This window comes from Paralichthys olivaceus, chromosome 2 (assembly GCF_024713975.1).
Source record: "Paralichthys olivaceus isolate ysfri-2021 chromosome 2, ASM2471397v2, whole genome shotgun sequence".
Taxonomy (NCBI): Eukaryota; Metazoa; Chordata; class Actinopteri; order Pleuronectiformes; family Paralichthyidae; genus Paralichthys; species Paralichthys olivaceus.
The window spans coordinates 14,781,752-14,799,694 of NC_091094.1; the positions used below are offsets into that span (position 1 = coordinate 14,781,752).

The window sequence follows — 17,943 nt, forward strand, 5'->3', positions numbered from 1 at the left end:
AACATTTATAAAATACAATTCTATGTAAATGTAAATACTAAAAAAGTAAGTATGATTCATCAAAATATTAAAATTGTGTCTGAAAAAATAACATCTAACAGTGTTTATTGAGTTGTTTGATATAGGTCTTTACACCTTGATACCATTTACAGACTTGCTGCAATAATATGAATGAATAAGATTTTATTCTATGCCACATACTTTAAAATATAATGCTTGCCTACTTGACATCATAAATATGGGCTACAGTATAAATATATATATATATATAATACTTTTTTTTTTTACTACAGGAGAGACTACATCAGTCTTTGTGCCATGTATGAAAGGAGATGGCTGAATGAAGATGTACTGTAATTACTGTGGAAAAGAAGAAAAACCTAATTCTGGATTTAAAAAAAGAAAACATGATTAGAGTTAATTATTTATCAGTTAATCAATAATTAGATAATATATGATAATGACACAAATAGGAAGGCACTGAGTGAAGTAAGGGGAAATGTCTACCTGAGGCGATGGGGGTGCAATACTTGTCGGAGTTGCGCCTACGTATGGGCCCGACAGCGTGCGTGTGGGAGTGGGAGTGTGTGTGCAGGCTGGAGGAGCTGATGACCGAGGGTCCCTGGCGCAGCGGAGTTATGGGGGTGGCGGCCGAGGTGGGGGGGTGCTGAAGGCCCTCTGGGTAGGCATCACTGTCCCGCTTCAACAGAGAGCCACTGGAAGCCAGGTTCAGCTGGAGAGAGGCAGAGACAGACACAGAAATAAGGGGGATTGACTCAGCTTGTATGTCTCCCACAGAGGTTTCATTGATTTTCTGTCCGTTTGATAAAGTAAAATAAATATATATAAAATAAAGATACAATTAAAATAGATGAAATAAAAAAATGAATTAATTAAAATATAATAAATAAAAATAATTATAAGCATTTTTTATAAATATACAAAAAAAATTCCATCTTATCCAATGTAGTAATCATTGCAGTATGTATCAATTTACCTTGAGTAGACTGATATCAGCCTGAAAAGGTGTGAAACATTATATTACACATCAAAGGGGCTAAATTAACTTTGTGTAAAATAAAAATGTTTAGTTTCTGTCCAAAGTGTGAAGAGTTGTTTTAGTTTGGGGACAAAGATTTTATATATATGACTGATGCTTCACTCATGTTTAAAGCTTCACCATCTGCTGCTGCGGTTTACAGGGAAGCATCATGTAGATAAGATCAGGGTCAGGTGATATCAGTGCATTAGATGATTTGTTTGTGTCATATACATGACAAATATCTTCGTGGATAATGTTTCTAAACAGTTTTGTTGATTAGTTGTGTAAGAATATTGATAAATTAGGGGTTTTACTAATGCTGTCAAACATAGAGCTCACAAATGAAACTACACGGGCCAGGAGGACCTTCAATTTGAAGTTATTTAACTGACAGCAGTATGGAAGCTAAATCCAGGAAGAGTTACTGATGTAAACTCACTTCATCACAAAAACAAAATAAAGCTATTGATATTCCTCGTGAATTTCCGTCTCTACCAGTTCCCAAAAGCAAACCCACATCCTGGTACAGAACCACACATACACAATCACACACACTGAACATGAACATATATTTATATACACAGCGCTGGCTGCAATTAACCCTGAGCTTACAAAAACAAAACCACACGACAGCATGTTTGTAAGACGGGAACACACACACACACTCTGCGATGGCAAAGTCTTCACGGACTAATACAGCCCAATTAGGCAGAGCCTTGCACACGCACGCACACACATACACAAAAAACGTGTCCAGTCTCTGTGGGACAACCGTTGTAGGGATGCTAGTTTAGGACTAATTAAAACCACAGTGTGTGTGTGTGTGTGTGTGTGTGTGTGTGTGTATGTGTTGTCTATATGTATGTAAAATGTGTGAATTGCCTCTCTCTCTACTCTGCCCCCTCTCCGTACCATTTAAGATGACTGGAGGGGGCGGGGCTGTTTAACAGGTACTTCATTAACGCCACAACCCTGCCACATCACCACGGCAACAGTCGAACCCTGTTAATTGAGGCCAAGCTTTGTTTCCATTCCTGACGCTCCTCCCCTGCCCCTCCTCCTCCAATCCCTGACCCCAAGGCTCGTCTCCAGTGGTGACAGAACACGCCTCTTCCTGATTTCCCATTAGATGTTAATGGCAGCTGATCCCCCTGTGATCAACACATCATCCAGACACACAAAAGTACACACAAATACACACACACACACGCGTTGCCACTCGACTGCACCCATTTATATCCCCTCAAATTAAGACACTCCACCTCTAATTGACAATTAATTTCAACATCTTCATATTTTAATAAGACTCCTCGTCAATCTGAATAATGAAATATTCATTAGATACCTAATAACAACTTTGCCAAGCAGTGTGGACACACATACACGCACACACACACACAAACACACACACACACACACACAGACATAGACACACATACACACACACACACACACACACACACACACACACACACAGACACACACATCACATCAAATTTCTTTCCATTTTGTCAGCACACTAAAAATGCTGTGAAAGATTGCTCTGGCAGCTTTCTCTAAAAAGGACAGGCTGAATCAAACACAAATCTGGGCTTCAACACAATCTTTGAATGGCTGAAATTTATGACGTTCTCTAAAGGAATGAAACACAACTGTATGATGGGAAGTTTAGGCAGAGAGAAGAGAAGAACGAAAACAAGAAGGACAAAGACAAGAAGAAAAAAGAGAAGAAAGAGACAAGCAGAAAGTCGTCTTTGTGATTTATTAATGATATAATAACCCTCACTGGTCAGTAGAGGGTGCAGATATCAAGCTAGACAGGAAAAGAGGAGTGTTATATCCCAGGAAGGTTAAGCAGTAAAGAAACTGAGGAGTTTGTATGTGAATGAGATGTCACAGAGGAAGCTTGGTGCCACAGGGTGAGGGGAAACATCGTGTAATGTAGGCTCCAGGGTGTCATGTACTCACAGGTTGGTTAAAAGGCTTTGGCTCTGAGGGGCGCATGTGCAGGTGGGTCATCATGGCCTGGAGTCGCTCACTCTCTTTCGCCAGCTGTGAAACACACAGGGATGGTAATTTTCATGAAAAACATTTTTCTCTGTGGTAGTGACACATATTTACAATTACACCTTCAGCAGAGAGATAACTGTGAGAGTTCCGTTTGACATTGTAAAGCACCATTTAAATTGCTCCTGCTACAACCTGTGGAGACGCTGCATCCTGTGTGTTTGTGCACGAGTGCATGCTTACACACCTGAAACCTCCAAAACATGGGGACTAAGGTAGGACTGATTTGTCTCATTAACATACCCAAACACACACGACAGTGAGGTGTGGCAATGTGCAAATATGAGAAACTCAAACACAATGCCTGTACTGCTGCATGCTTGTGTCTGTGTGAGAGTGGTCCAGTCATTACTCATGTTTACACAGACACATTATGGGGACTTGTCTTCCTCATAGGGACAAAAAACAAGATCTAATAAAGTGAATCATTACATTTGAGGTGAAGACATGTTTTAAGGTTAGGTTTAAGTTTTGGTTAAGAATAGGTTTAGGTTAAGTTTAGGGTAATGGTTAGGGTTAGGCAAGTAGTAACTATGATTACGGTTAGAGTAAGTCTCCAGCAAATCAATGTAAGTCAATGTAATGTCCTCTGAAGTCATGGAGACACGACTGTGTGTGTATGTAGCATAGAGTGGTGGGCTTCCTGTGGACTACTGAGGGATGAAGTGACATGTTAGGGAGAGAGAGACGTACATCGTGATGTGATGTGACACCAGCTGCCTCTCTGTCACTTTGCGTTCCCTGGTGGTGGCTTGAGGGGCTCAGCTAAACGCTGTTTACTCCCACCACCAAACACAACTCTAACCCTAATTCTGGGCCGCCGCCCCCATTCTACCACCCCCTCTAACACCCTACTCCCCCCTCACTCTGCACTATGACGTGAACGGAGTATTCAGGGCAGTTTTTGGAAACCATGTCAAGACGAGTGTGAAGGGACAGGTTTTGTATCTTATGAACTTTTCTTACTAACTACTCACTTCTCATCCAGTGTTGGTATTTTTTGCTTTTGCTGGAGCATTCAGATGTTTCAAGAGCTTTGCGTGCATGAACCACTTTAAGAACAAGAGAGGCAGTGCAGCCTGGTCCTCCACTTTCTAGCTCGTCTCTCTCCCTTTTCTCTTCTCTCCTCTCTCTCCCTCCTCCCCTCGCTCTGCCTCACTTTCTCTTGCTGGTGACCGGAGCAGCTTTATAATTGGAGCAGCGATGGCAGCTTCCCTGCCGACTGCTCCTTTTAAATTACAAGCTCTACTGCTCTCCATAAACTCTGCCCTGCCTCAGACAAGTTACTGCCATTGACTGGCTGAAACAGTCTTCATGACTTTGTTTGTGAGTAGATGAAAATTAAGTGTGTTAGTTCAAGTGCATGCGTGTGTGTGTAGTTCACCTGTATCTCCAGCTGCTGAACCACCTGCATCTGGACTCGGCACTGAGCAGTGCTGCGGTCATCCAGGGCATGCTCATTGTTCAAGTGCCTGGAGAAGAGAAGGGGGAGAGGCAAGATATAAATGTGATGATCAAAGTGCTGCTAGTCCAGTTACACTCATGTCAACAGACTGGATGAAGAAGTAACAGAACTCAGCCCTTTGACTTTTATACAAATGGAGCTACGAGCCATTTCAGTAAGAAATAAATAAATCATAATCTTGGAGGTTTATTTTGTCTAGTGAAGGACACAGCAGCTGTGTTTTGTGTGTGTATACTTCACTGGTGCTCAGTGAGGCATGATCTAAGACAACCACCTGGATATGAGCTCATGTGTTATCACACAGAGCCTTATCTTAAGACTTTCTGTTCATGAAACTCCACTCCAACGTATTAACACTGCTGTGCATGTGTGCATGTGTGTGTGTGTAAATGGTGGCGCTGTTTGTTTCCTCCAATGTGGGAGGACCCGAGACCTTCTGATCTTTCCCAGTGCACCCCTCCCTGTCTCCCTTCCTTCATCCCTTTCTCTCCCCTCTGTCATCGCCAAGGTTATTCACAGGTTGCAGTCGCTAGTCCCGTGTGTATGTGTGTGTGTGTGTGTTCATATGATTGTGTGAGATACATAAGTATCAATATATCAGAGCGAACATGTGGTGTTAAACTGAAATCTTCATAAATCTGCTTTTCTGACTTGTTTATAGTGAAAATGTATCTAACAACCAAGAAATGTGTGTGTGTTTGTAGCGTGTGTGCATGTGAGTGTGTGTGTCTTCAAGAAAGTAGAAAGTTGGGCAATATCAGGCGAAGACTGGAAATGAAACAAAAACAATGATGTCATGGCATGGCTAATCCAGGCAGATAGAAGGCTCAACACAAGTGCACGATAATAATAACAAAAACATGATCTCACCCTTCTCTCCCCCCTCTCTCTCTTCGACTCTCTATCAGGCTCTCTCTCCCTCTTTCCCACTTGCACTTCTGTCCACCCACCCCTCCCACTCCTCTTCCCCTGCAACTCCCCAAATGTCTATGATTCACACTCATTCCAACCAAATCTGCCCCCAAAACCCTCCTTTCTCTCTATAGCTGGGCCATAAACAGTAGCAGAGTTTTCTTTTTTTTCTCAATGTGTCCCGACAATGAGGCTCTGTTTACTCCGCTGAGTGCTGGCAGACAAGGCTTTAACCCACATTACACCGAGCTCCACCGACCACAACCAGAGTATTATACCAGAGGACAGGGAGGAGGAGGAGGGGGGAGAGGTGGGTTAGAGAAGAAGAGGAGAAGAGAAGAAAGCCTCAAATAGTGGAGTGTCCCCCTCCTCTGTTCTTCTGTTCTACCCTTTTCTCTCCTGGGGCGATGACTAAAGCTGGCTGGAAGGGAGTGCACTGTCGGACTGACAGAATTATCTGTCACTGCCTGTATTTTTTTCATCCCCCTCTTTTTCTCTCTCTCTTACACATACACACACAGGCACACACACTATCACTCTCCCTCTCTCTGTCTCTCTCTCTCTCCTTCCATCTGCCCCGGGGCTACGTGAAATGAGACACCAAACAACAGCTTTCCTCTCCAAACTTTCCCAGCCTGCCTACGAGCTTTGATCTGACTGTCCGATGCCATCACAATCACCACGCACACTGCTGTGATTATGCATGTGTGTGTGTACATATTCCATCACCCAGGCTTATTAATAACTCCATTGCTCAAATAGCTAAAAGTTCTAGATAATTAGAGGTTGAGTTTGTTTAGGGCTTCATTAGAGGCTTGGGAAGCCTTTGTTAGCAGCCACAGTGCCACGGGGAAGTCCACTGTGTAACAGAGGAGGAGGTGTAGCATAGTGTCAAGGCCAGATACCACATCAGTATGCCCCAATGACTCCAAACTGGCAAGTAACAGCTACGAAAGACTTACGGAGAGAGGAGAGGAGGGAGAAAGTGCAAGAAGATAGAAGCAGAGAGGGAATGAGTGAGAAAGAGGTTGTTTGATGTGTTCACCATTGACGTGGAAACAAAATGTGCTTATGGATGAGCTAATGAAGAATAATTGTGTATTTACGCAAAGAGACAATGCGTCTGACCCTTCAGAGAAAAATATACAAAACACAACAGCAAGATGGGTGACCAACATATGACCTCAGACTTCCTTATATAAATCTCTTATTAGGGTCTGTATTGAGGAAAGCAAAAGAATAAAATTCAAGGGTACACAAAGAGCCACTAAAATTAGTATTATGTAGCTGAGAAAAAATTCTTAAGACGAAGATAAGAGTTCCAGTGCTAGATTGAAAAAACAAAGAATCTACACACATGACATATGCACGTATGTACCTGTGTGTATGTGCGGCAGAGCAAATGTGAAATGTGATGCAACAGATGGCAACTGATGAGTCAGTGGGGTAATGCAAGACTCCAGTGATTGACATCTCCCCATTGAGCACATACTGTAGCTTCACTTTGTTCTGCTTCCACTCTGGTGCCTACAGGTAAACTGAAGTACCAGGCATTATGTTTGTTACTGAGTGATAAAACTGAAGAATGTTTTAATACTGTCAAAGGCAGGGTTTGTGATTTATGCACGTGTGACAAAAAATGTGGCGTTGGCAGGCAGTGGGATTGCACATTTAGGCATCACCAACTGGAACAGAGAACAGTGCACATGGTAATATAATCAAAAAGTAACTAAGGAGAAAGATTTTGTTCTCATAACTTGTTACTTACAAGTCAACATGAACATCCACAATCACTTGATGAATGAATTATAAATAATAAATGTATTACAATTATTTATATCATACTTATCAATTATTTCCACCAAGGATGTTATGTTTTCGCTCTTGTCTGTTTGTACGATTACACAAAAACTACAGGGCAGATTTCCACAAAACTTGGTGGAAGGATGTGGTATGGATCAGCAACGAGCCTCATTAAATACTGGTGCAAATCCATGACTTGTTTTTAACTTACTTTAACATTGTGAAATAAGGTGATTCCTAACATTTTCCCTGATTTCCCGGACAATAATTCATGGATGTTGATGAAAAAAAACATGCATATTAAGGAGACGGATATGAAAACTGTATGAAATTTTGTGCAGATCCAGATAAAAGCCCAGATCTACTGAATTTAAATGTGGTTTCATAAGGAGACTGTAGGGCATTGGTGGATGTATGCGCTCTACTGAGTGCCATTCTAGTTTGAATTTAAATAATATTATTAAAATTTCTCGAGTCATTGTATCAAAAAAGAATGCATCTCTTTTGCATTGTATGATGGGATTGTATTAATTTATAACCCAACACATCACTCCATGTATCATATTTTACTTACTTGATGAACTGTCCCATGTCCTCACACAGTGCTTCACAGCCGGGCCACTTACACTCTCCATGGCCGTAAAGAGGATGGGAGCCTGCATGTTCCTCATGACTGTGGACAGAGAGAGTCACAGAGACAGTTAAACGGATGCTGAATTATATACATAAAACATACAGCAAATACTTAGAATAAGGAGCATTAATGTGCCACACTCTCGTGCACAAACATACACACATGCAAAATCTACTGCAGCAAGAGCATCTAGCAGCCATCTGAGTCTGGTTAGCAGTCATTAGTTTGTACAGCTCACAAAGCCAAGTGCAGAGAGAGAAGGATAGAGCAAAGTGGGGTCAGTTACAGAAGCCAGGCAAATAAGGGAATTGCTCCAGCAACCTCAGAGGCACATTTTGAAGTCCATGACCTGTCTTTCTGTCCTTGGCGTGTGTTGTGCAAGAGTGTGTTAGTGTTGGTGTGTGTTCTTATGTTTCAGGAGTTGACACAGAGTCGGCACAGGACCAACCAGCCATGACTGATTGGCGGCGGGTGCCGTCATGTGCTGGTTGCTCTTTTGTGGTGAGCTTATGTGTGTGTGCATGTGTGTACATCTGCGTATATTTATGAGTGTTTGTGTATTTGTATATGTGTGTGTGCGATGATGAAAGACAGGGCCAGGCGTGGTTTTGGGCCCTGGGTAAAATAAGTGTATCCGTGCATGTGTGTGCGTGTGCGCATGTGAATGTGCATGCGTGTGGCAGGTCCAGTAGCACATGTGGTTCAGACCTGGACCTTCGCCGGCGACTGCTGTCTCCACGTATATTTACATGACTGTGTATGTGTGTGTGCATGCGCGTGTGTGTGGGTGTGCACTGGGATGGGGATTCTCCCAAATCAACATCAGAAGGTTGTCTAACAGAAACCATTTGTCTCGCAGATGGAAACATGTCTCTCTCCCTGTCTCTTTCCTTTTTCGCCTCTTCCTGATCATATGTGCAGGCTGAGGTTGGGGCTGTGTGTGTGTGTGTGTAGCTGCACGTGTGTGTTTTGTGTGTATGTATGCGCTGGCTGTGGTTGAGTCAATGCAGAAGCAGCTCAGACAGCAGACATGACAAACTTCTGGCAACCACATTCTCCTCCACATCAGCCATGCATTTGCTTAGCAGACTAACACACTAATGCTACACCCTTTGTGATCTACTACAGTCAAAATCTGTCCGGATACCAGAGGCACACTGCAGCTGTTGCGTGACAGTGTGGGACATATATTTGATCAATTATTAAAAGCTCTTATAATTAATAGTTGCTGACCCATGTTGACCTACTCCAAAATGAGGTCAAAGGTTAGGGTCAACAAAGGAGTAAGCAGTGAATCAGTGCTAAAGGACACTTCAGACCACCCTCGCAAAGCACATCTCTCTGTCTTTTCCACTCATATGTGTGTGTATGTGTGAGTGTAAACATGCTACTCACTGGCTGGGGGGTTGGCTGCCTTTGGAGTAAAGGGGGACATGGTCATCTCCGCTGTCTGCCTTGGTGAAGGAGGATATCCACTCAAACAGTCTGGCTCTTAAAGATGGAGAAAACCCATGAGCAGCCAACACAGCCATGGGACAACACAACCCTGACACAGCATACATGCTACAAATACACCTGGCACATGCATCCCTCATCAAGCCCACATTACACTGAGGAATTTGTCTCTACAGACACACCGCCTCTCTCTCCTCCTCCTCTGCTTTCACAATCCTCTCCTCTTTTCCTGCTGAACATACTGAACCCAACAAACCTCCTATCAAATGAGCTGGTGATGTTTACACCCCGGAGATGTGTGGTATGCCGCATGTGCATGTTTTGTTCCTGCGTTTATGAGTGTGGATATGGTAGAAGAACAGCTAAAAAGGTTCCAGGTCAAAAATGACGTAGCAGGAGTGTGTGAATTAGAAAGACTGGAGGTCACACAGAGGACACACACACACACCATCACTATGTGAAAAGTTTCGGTACCTGTCTCTCTTTGGGGTGTGGCTCTGTCCGTTTGGCAGGCTGTGCAGTGGGATGTGAGCGCTGGCAGCTTTGGGGAAGGCTGAGGTAGAGTTGGAGCTGTTGGTGCTCAAGTCCAGGCCCTCGGCCTGTTTCAGGGCATCCTCGCTGCTCTGCACGCCTGAAACTTCCTTCCACAGCTGCTGGAGGTCTGACGGACACATCGCTGCAGGGAGAGAAAACACTGGGAACTTAGCAGAGCGTCTTTCTCAACTATGACCCAATCAATCAAATTAACATATTGAGTGTAAATAGGCTGATAGGATATTAAAGTTAAGGTAGGTAATCCTGGAAAAGCGAGCAATAGCAGGCTACACTTTGATACCAAAATCATCCCACATAAGTCTGAATGAGATGCTTGGTCATATTTTTTACAGTACTGTGAAGGCCACAGACACCAGCTGTTTTTCTTGTATTTCTGATCAATTTATTAAGTGATGTTCACAGGATTTCTTAATAATAAGATAAGAAAATGACTAACCCTACCTTGAAGTGAATGAATTAAAGCAAAGATGATATGGGTAATAATACATTAGGTTGGACATTATCTACACACACACAGGCTTGCTGGAAAGAAACTGATGTCATGCAGAAAGGCAACTTACTTTTCTAAACCACATAAAACATGCAACTATTACAGTCTCCTGGGAGTGGTTAAAAGAGGAAAATGGAAAATGAGACAAACAAAAACAGACAGGAGGTTAATTTCTATGTGTTATTGTTATTATTATCTTCCCAGAAATCCATGACTTCTCAGCTATTTCCTAATCTCTGCTAGCAATTGCTACTGTCCACCAACACCACCATTGCTGTCACTACCACTATTTGTCTAAACGGGGTGGTTGCACACTTTGAGCTCCTTCTAGTCACAGCTTGGTTACTTCTGCTCTAATTTCACAGCGAGAGAGTCATTGAAAATGCCACGGCCTGCTCCAGTGGATCGCACATACACACGCACACATCTGCACATACACATACAAAGACCTCGCAGCAATCCAAATATTATGTCTGCTTTGTCTGCATTCTTCTGGGGTCCCGCCAAAACAAAAACTCTCACTCTGGAGGAATGAGGTAGGGTGTGTGTGTGTGTGTGTGTGTGTGTGTGTGTGTGTGTGTTATCCAAGAAATCCGACCAATCCTTGGACACGCCCTGAGAGAGTGAAAGTGTAAAGTAGTAACAGGGATTGTAAGATAAAGCATTTCCTCTTCTGACTTATCAGTCTGGCTCATATCACATGCATCCACTAAAAAAAACTTTGGAAAAATAAGGGAGTCTGGGTTTTGGAAAAAGTCAGCAGTTTACAGATAAGTGCAAAGCAAGCAAAGTGAAGTAGTGAGCAGCTGAGAGCAGAAGATTTGTAAACAAAAAAATCTTGATTTTTGCACATTCAGGTGAAAATGTGCTTTCACAATTTCCTGCAGCTTTAGTTGACAGATAGAAAATATTTGAGAGGATGAGAGAGCTCTTTCTAACGGTTACTGACTCACACATTTCAAATGTGCAAACCCAGAGTCTCACATTTATGTCACACATATGAGATATGTCGAGAAGAAGTTACCCAGAAGCTGGAATCTAATTCAAATCAATTGGTTTTTTTGTACGCGTATGAAAAAAACTGCAGGAACAGTTACGTCCATACTCACAACTTAATTCTCATTCAAATCTGTTAAGTTCTTTATCGGTTCTATTTGTTAACAGTGATAAAATAAGGTTTTGAAATGTACAGCTACTTCATTCTTTAAGAGTACTAAACAAAAAGCATATCAGGTCCCCCTCGTGTCACCCCCCCCACCTAACCCACCGGACACAACAGCCCTTTGAGGCGGGGCCACAGTGTGCGTTTGTGTGCATGTGTGTTCTGGTGTGAGTGTTTATTAATGTGTGTTTGTGTGTTTGTGTGGCATGGCTGGCCAGAGGAATGCTCTGGCTCACGCCTGGCTGAGCCGTCACAATGGAGCGGCTCTATCACACTGCAGGGAAATTCCACTCTGATATGGAGGGAGAGAGAGAAAGAGAAGGAGATGCCAAAGCCAAATGTTTGCAACTGTCTGAAAAATGTACACTCTTCTCTCCAAAACTGTGGCATAGTATTCAATTTGTATTCACTTCTTTATTTTCACTCTTTACTCTGTAAACTGATAATTCAACACACACACACACACACACACACACACACACACACACGCTCTAAAGTTCCAGTACAAGTTGGCATGGTCTTAACCTTATTGGAGATTTTTATTTGATTGAATTTATTTTTGTTTTGTCACATTAGGATTACAAAAGGAATATGCTAGTGTGTGCATGGGACTGAGAGGGAAGGAGAGCGAGAGAGAGAGAGAGAGAGAAAGAGATCAGAGACAGAGGGAAGGAAACTGGTCTGTTTGGTCAACTCAGTCAGTGCTTTAGCAATGTTACGGCCACTTTAAAGCCCCTTAAGCATTCTCTGTGTGAGATAGACTGTGTGTGTGTGTGTGTGTGTGTGGAACACTTCTGTCTGCAGACTAAAGTGGACACAGACACACACACATGCTCACTAAGGGCGGGCCAGTCAACAGTCAACATTAATCGTTGTTAAACTGTGCTGACAAACTGAAGAAACTGTTGGAGAAGTTACACATAGGAACAAAAAAAAAATCCAGTGGGCACAGTAATGGTAAAACGATGATGTCCTTGTGTCTGGCTTATCTCAAGAACACACACACACAAAAACACACTTGCACAGGCACATGCTAACCACCGAGCAGGGGGGCTTAGTGGCATATTTTACCTATTATCCAAATGAGTACCTTCCACAAACCCACCAATCAGGTTTCTTTTTATCTTTTATAGGCTGATTAACTTAACAGGCTTCACATGTGGCACTGGGTGCAGGCCCATGTGTGTGGTGTTGTGACAATGTGTGCAATGTTATGTGTATATATATATATATGGTGAGGGTGTTGCATGTGTGTACCTTGCTGCAGAGACTGCATGGCAGCGGTGGGCTGCAGTGGGACCAGGCCTTGTCTCTGGAGGTTGAGGATGTGCTGCTGTTGAAGCTGCTGCATCTGAATCAGCTGCTGCTGGAAGGCCAACTGCTTATTGCCTAACTGCTGTTTCAGAGGACAGAAAGACAGACAGCAGGAAAAGTTAGTTAAAAGTTAGTAAGTCAATCTATGTCTGGTCATTTCTGCAGTAATACTGCCCATAAGTTGCATTAGAATCTAGAATTTTTATGATTTTTATCCAATGTCAAAGAAAATGGTGGCACCAAACTCTGTAACACTTAAAAAAACATTATACATTGACAAAAGTGCTATTCAGTTTAAATAGGGGAGATAGATCAAAAGATTAAACAAACAGCCAAAAAGTCAAGACACTGATTTAATACATTAAAAAAACATTAAAATAAGACAAAACCAAAACATTTTTCTAAAAGCCAGGCAAGTTTTAAAAGTGTGTGTGTATTTATTCCTGTTTGTGTTAAGGGGAGCTTGCCAAGACAAATTCAAATAAACTTTGTTGATGTGGTAATCAAGTATTGAATCCTGAAACAAATTAGGAGTTAGGAAAACAATCTTGACTAAAACTAGGCAGATGAGTGAGTAAGTTTGTGACACAAAAACATGTAAATCTTTATTTAAAGCACAGAATCTAAAAAGTATTTTTTTTTCGGAATACATTGGAATATTTTTACATGTAGCTGAGAAAAGCTAACCTACACACTTTTTTTTAAACAATAATTGTACTTTTAAGGATTTGTTCAAATATGCCAGCCAGTCTTGGACATTGTTTATTAGTTTTCTTCTATTTTCCTGTTTCTGTTTGTATGATGGTTGTAAAGTTTGAGTCCTGCTATTTTCTGCGTTTTGTTAAGATAAAAAAAATATGATAAAATCGCTCAGTACACATTGGGAATTAAAACATATGTAATTGCTATTGGAACGTCAATAAAAAGAAGAAATGTGCCGATGGCAATTTAAAAATTACTGTTTGATTTCTTATAAGAAAGTTGACAGAGATTCATTATATTCCTTTACTCTTTACTGATGTTGGTGGATTCTGTTACTATGACAAATTCAAATACAAACTCAACTAACACCATGTAAAGTGAATCAAATTATAATAAAGAGTATTAAAACAATGACGACCCCGAATTCAAGCAGGATGGAGGGAGAATGAGGGAAGAGAGCAAAAAGGGAGAGAGGGAGAGACTACATGCCGCGTGGCGATAATGTCGGTGTGTGTTACAGTGATAAATGTCCCCTTTCCTGCTCTCCCTGTCTGGGGCAGACCTGGCCTTTGCCGCGCCGTTTGAAGTACACCCTGACCGACCCCTGGGAGAGATGGACTTTATCTCTCCCAGATAACTAGAGGAGGAGAAAAATAAATAAATACAACTTGAGGAACTGCTCATTGTGTGTGCGTGTGTGAAAGAAAGTGGCAGCCTGAAACTCTTTGAACAGAGAGGAACTCACAGGAAGGGCAGATAGGTCACTTCCTTTCAGACTTGGTGCCTGGGGAGAAGAAGTGTGATGGCAGCATGTTGTGTGTGTGTGTGTGTGTGTGTGTGTGTGTGTGTGTGTGTGTGTGTGTGTGTGTGTGTAAAACAGATGAAAAATGAAAAACTATATTTTTCCCCTTGCAATGGTTTGATTGAACTTGGTTTGAGCTTTGAGTGAATTCAAATATTTACTACTTGTACTATTTGCTGGGAATTTGACTTAAATAGACAAGGACATATTGAGGAACATGGAGGGGATGACTAAAGAGCCACCAATTTTTTTTCCTATTCTCTGAAAACAAAAATACAGTTTCCTGGTACAGATTGTGCAATTTAAATGTGGTTTCATAAGGGGACTGTTGGGCTTCCGCGGAGGTACGTGCTCTCCTGTGTGCCATTTTAGTTCAACAGTGTGAAGGTTGAGAAGATCAGTGTCTGTTGCATTGTAACTACAGCATAATTAGGAAACATAGACCGCTCAGGCTTTGCCACAGTTTAGGTGGAGTTCAGTTCGCTGGAGGGAACAGCCAAATCCTCATTTGATGCAGTAAATGGTTTATCATGATCAGAGTGTTCTTAATGAACTGAGCCTCTTTTTCCTCCTCTCTTTCCAGGCGTCTTATCCCCCTTTTCTACTTGTCTGTCTATTTTATTTCTACCACTCCCCCATCTGTCTCTCATTCCCTCCAGAGATATGACCATGGTTCTTTAAAGCACACATTGTGTGTGTGTGTGTGTGTGTGTGTGTGCCTGTGTTCTGTTTACATTAGCTGTGGCTGAGTGGCCAAAGCTAGCGCAGTAACAGGCTGTCAATGTGATTTATGAGCACATCACACACTGTCTGAGCCTGCCAGTCACACAGACGCGCGCGTACAAACACACACACACACACACACACACACACACACACACACAAGGCACTCAAAGACCAACGCGTGCACACACACATAGTATAGATGGACACTGACAGACACACATACACATGCACACATCTCTTGTGATGGTCAGAGTCACTTCATTAAGCTGACTCCTGACCAGTCCCAAATGCATCGGCGACTCAAACACACAAACACTGACTCAACCCACACATACATACACTCAGTACATCACTTCCACTCAGACAAGAAAGTGGAGAGGAATTGCAGAAAAGAGGGGAAAGGGTAAAAAGTCACGGCCACTCATGCACAAACTGAAAACAGCAAAGGAGAGGTTTTCAGTTTTACTCTCGCTTCTTCCACTACTGTCTCCTCTGTCAACCTCTCTCCTGTTTTTTGAGTTTGTTGAAGGTTTGCTATAAGGTGCTTAAACCTACCTGCTTTAAACAGGATTAATTTACGGCTTCAGATACAACAAGATTATCTCAGCTACTTGAAGGGTTACAAAAAGCTCAAGCCTTACATTGAAAACCACCCTCTCCCCATAAAGTCTATAATGACACCTGAGATGTGAGCGTTGACTAAACAGGTGTGACTGATGCCTCGCAGCGACTGAAAAACACTGACGGCTGGAAATGGCCTTAGTCATATCAGCTGCATGCAGCTCTGTAGGGAGGCATATTCCCCCGAGTGTGTGTGTTTGTGCAGTGAACCATCGCACATCAAGCCTCTCCCTCTCCCTCTCTGCATGTATGTGTGACCAATGTTTGCACTTGTCTAGTTGTTACAGGACAACAAACCTGAAAACTGGGACAGCGAAAGAGCGCAAGGGAGAAAAAAAAGGGGGAAAAGCGATTCAGACACCCTCTCAACATGCGAGTCAACCACAACTGGTTTGCTGTGGTCACGGTCGAGTTGGCTGACCGCTGTCGGTGAGGGGGTTTGTGGGGTGGGGTGGTGGGGGAGTCTGCCTACTGGGAGAGATGGGGGGGTGAATGAGAGGAGGAGGAAGAGGGGAAATCAAGGATGTGTCTCCTCATGCGTTTATCAGCATTGTCTCAGGAGGTGTATCGCCTTTAAGTCTGTCTCCGACGTGGTCCTCTGTGTGTTCAGCAATTTTTGGTGAATGAGGATTCGAACAGTACACACACGCACATGTACGCCGCCCCACTCATACACACAGGTTATGACAGTAATCTTGTCTGATCGATTGAAATCCTCTTTGTTGTGCCACATTGTGATCCTAGTTGATCCTCTGTTATCCTACTGTACCACAGCTGTGGTTAAAACCTGGTGTTCATGCATATTTGTGTGTGTGTGTATTAGAGAGAGAAAGTGAGAGCAAAGGAGGATCCTAGTGCTGGCGGGGTTAATTGACAATTAAAAGAGTGGCAAAGCCCTCCTACAGAGAGATTTCACCTCGGGCTTAGAGCTGAAGGCATGCAAATGAGCACCTCAGCAGGGTAGTGTTGGGCTTATAGCGCAACTTTCGAAAAATGGTGGAAATCCATATTGATTAATCCTTGTTTTGAGTCAAGCTTGTACACAAAACAATAAAGGAGAGAATGAGGCTGAGTGATATGGCCAAAAATGTTGAAATCAGTCAATATCAATAATCGTGATTTTATGTAAAATGATTTCTTTTAAGTTTCAAAGCTGATTTTTGCTCTTGAGTGAAGGTTGTGGTTTTAAAGTCTTTTTTATGGGCAGAGAATGTTAAGCACAGCAGAACATTTGACAAATCAGAGGTCGATCAATTACAGTGTAGTATAACCTCCTCCAAGGATGAAGCATGTTTACATCTGCATTTGTTTGTTAGAAGGATGCAAAAACTTTTCAACAGATTTCTATCAAAATGTATAAAGTGGTGGGGCATGAGCACAGGAAGAGTTTTATTAATATTTTCATTTATTTCTCCGATAATAATTCATGGATCTTAATGAAAGAGATCAGGAATGCTTATGGGACTGATAGTTATGAGTGAGTACAATTTGGTGCAGATCTCTTTTATAAGGAGACTGTTGTTTCTAGTTGTCAGTGTTTTTATTGTCAGGCTCTAGTAGAGAACAGAAGAATGAGAGCAGAGAAAGAGAGAATGAAGAGAGCCCACATGTTCCACATCCTATACATTAGATGTCAATGTCATCCTTCTGCCGGCTCCTACGTCAACCACTTTCACTGTGTTTAAGGGCACTCATGCACTTGGGGAGTGTACTTGAGCTGAGTGAGTGTGTTGGTGAAGTTCACCTCTTTCGCCGCTTGTTTCCCAGCCTGCTGCTGCTGCTGCTGCTGCTGCTGCTGCTGCTGCTGCTGTTGCTGCTGTTGAGTCAGAAGCTGGAGATGCAACTGCTCCTGCTGCTTCTTGTAGTACTCCTGTAACTGAAGAGAGACACAGAGAAGGTGGAGGCAGGGGGTGAGGGGGGGAGGAGGAAGACAAGGAGTGTGGGGGGGTGGGTGAGAGAGAAGTATGAGGCGAGTTATTCACTTTGTATCAACCTTAGCAATATCTCCATCTCCCAACAGACAACATAAATTTGAAAAGAAGTCTCGAGGAATGCAGTTCCCGCTGCCTCTCTGTGAAGACTGTAGTTTATTGTTGTGGCAGCGTGTGTGGTTTCTTGAAAAACCGCAAGCAACAAGCAAACACAGACCGCTCAAATGCAGCCGTAGAATATTATGAAGCTATTATGGTGTGT

The 17,943-nt window shown here is 42.6% G+C and overlaps 1 protein-coding gene across 4 annotated transcripts in view; it reads right to left on the reverse strand.

Annotated features, from left to right (window-relative positions):
* The window catches only part of foxp4 (forkhead box P4), a 93,032-nt gene that overhangs the window by 12,769 nt on the left and 62,320 nt on the right, over positions 1-17,943 (reverse strand). For 2 of the 4 annotated variants that reach the window (XM_069537723.1, XM_069537720.1), the window contains 8 exons: positions 17,495-17,626; positions 12,843-12,981; positions 9,853-10,054; positions 9,319-9,414; positions 7,864-7,962; positions 4,494-4,581; positions 3,011-3,094; positions 508-733 (listed from right to left, as the gene is read on the reverse strand). In XM_069537723.1, coding sequence (XP_069393824.1) covers positions 508-733; positions 3,011-3,094; positions 4,494-4,581; positions 7,864-7,962; positions 9,319-9,414; positions 9,853-10,054; positions 12,843-12,981; positions 17,495-17,626 — 1,066 coding nt within the window. The remainder of the gene's footprint in view (positions 1-507; positions 734-3,010; positions 3,095-4,493; positions 4,582-7,863; positions 7,963-9,318; positions 9,415-9,852; positions 10,055-12,842; positions 12,982-17,494; positions 17,627-17,943) is intronic. The other 2 variants (XM_069537726.1, XM_069537731.1) reach the window with 2 other exon arrangements.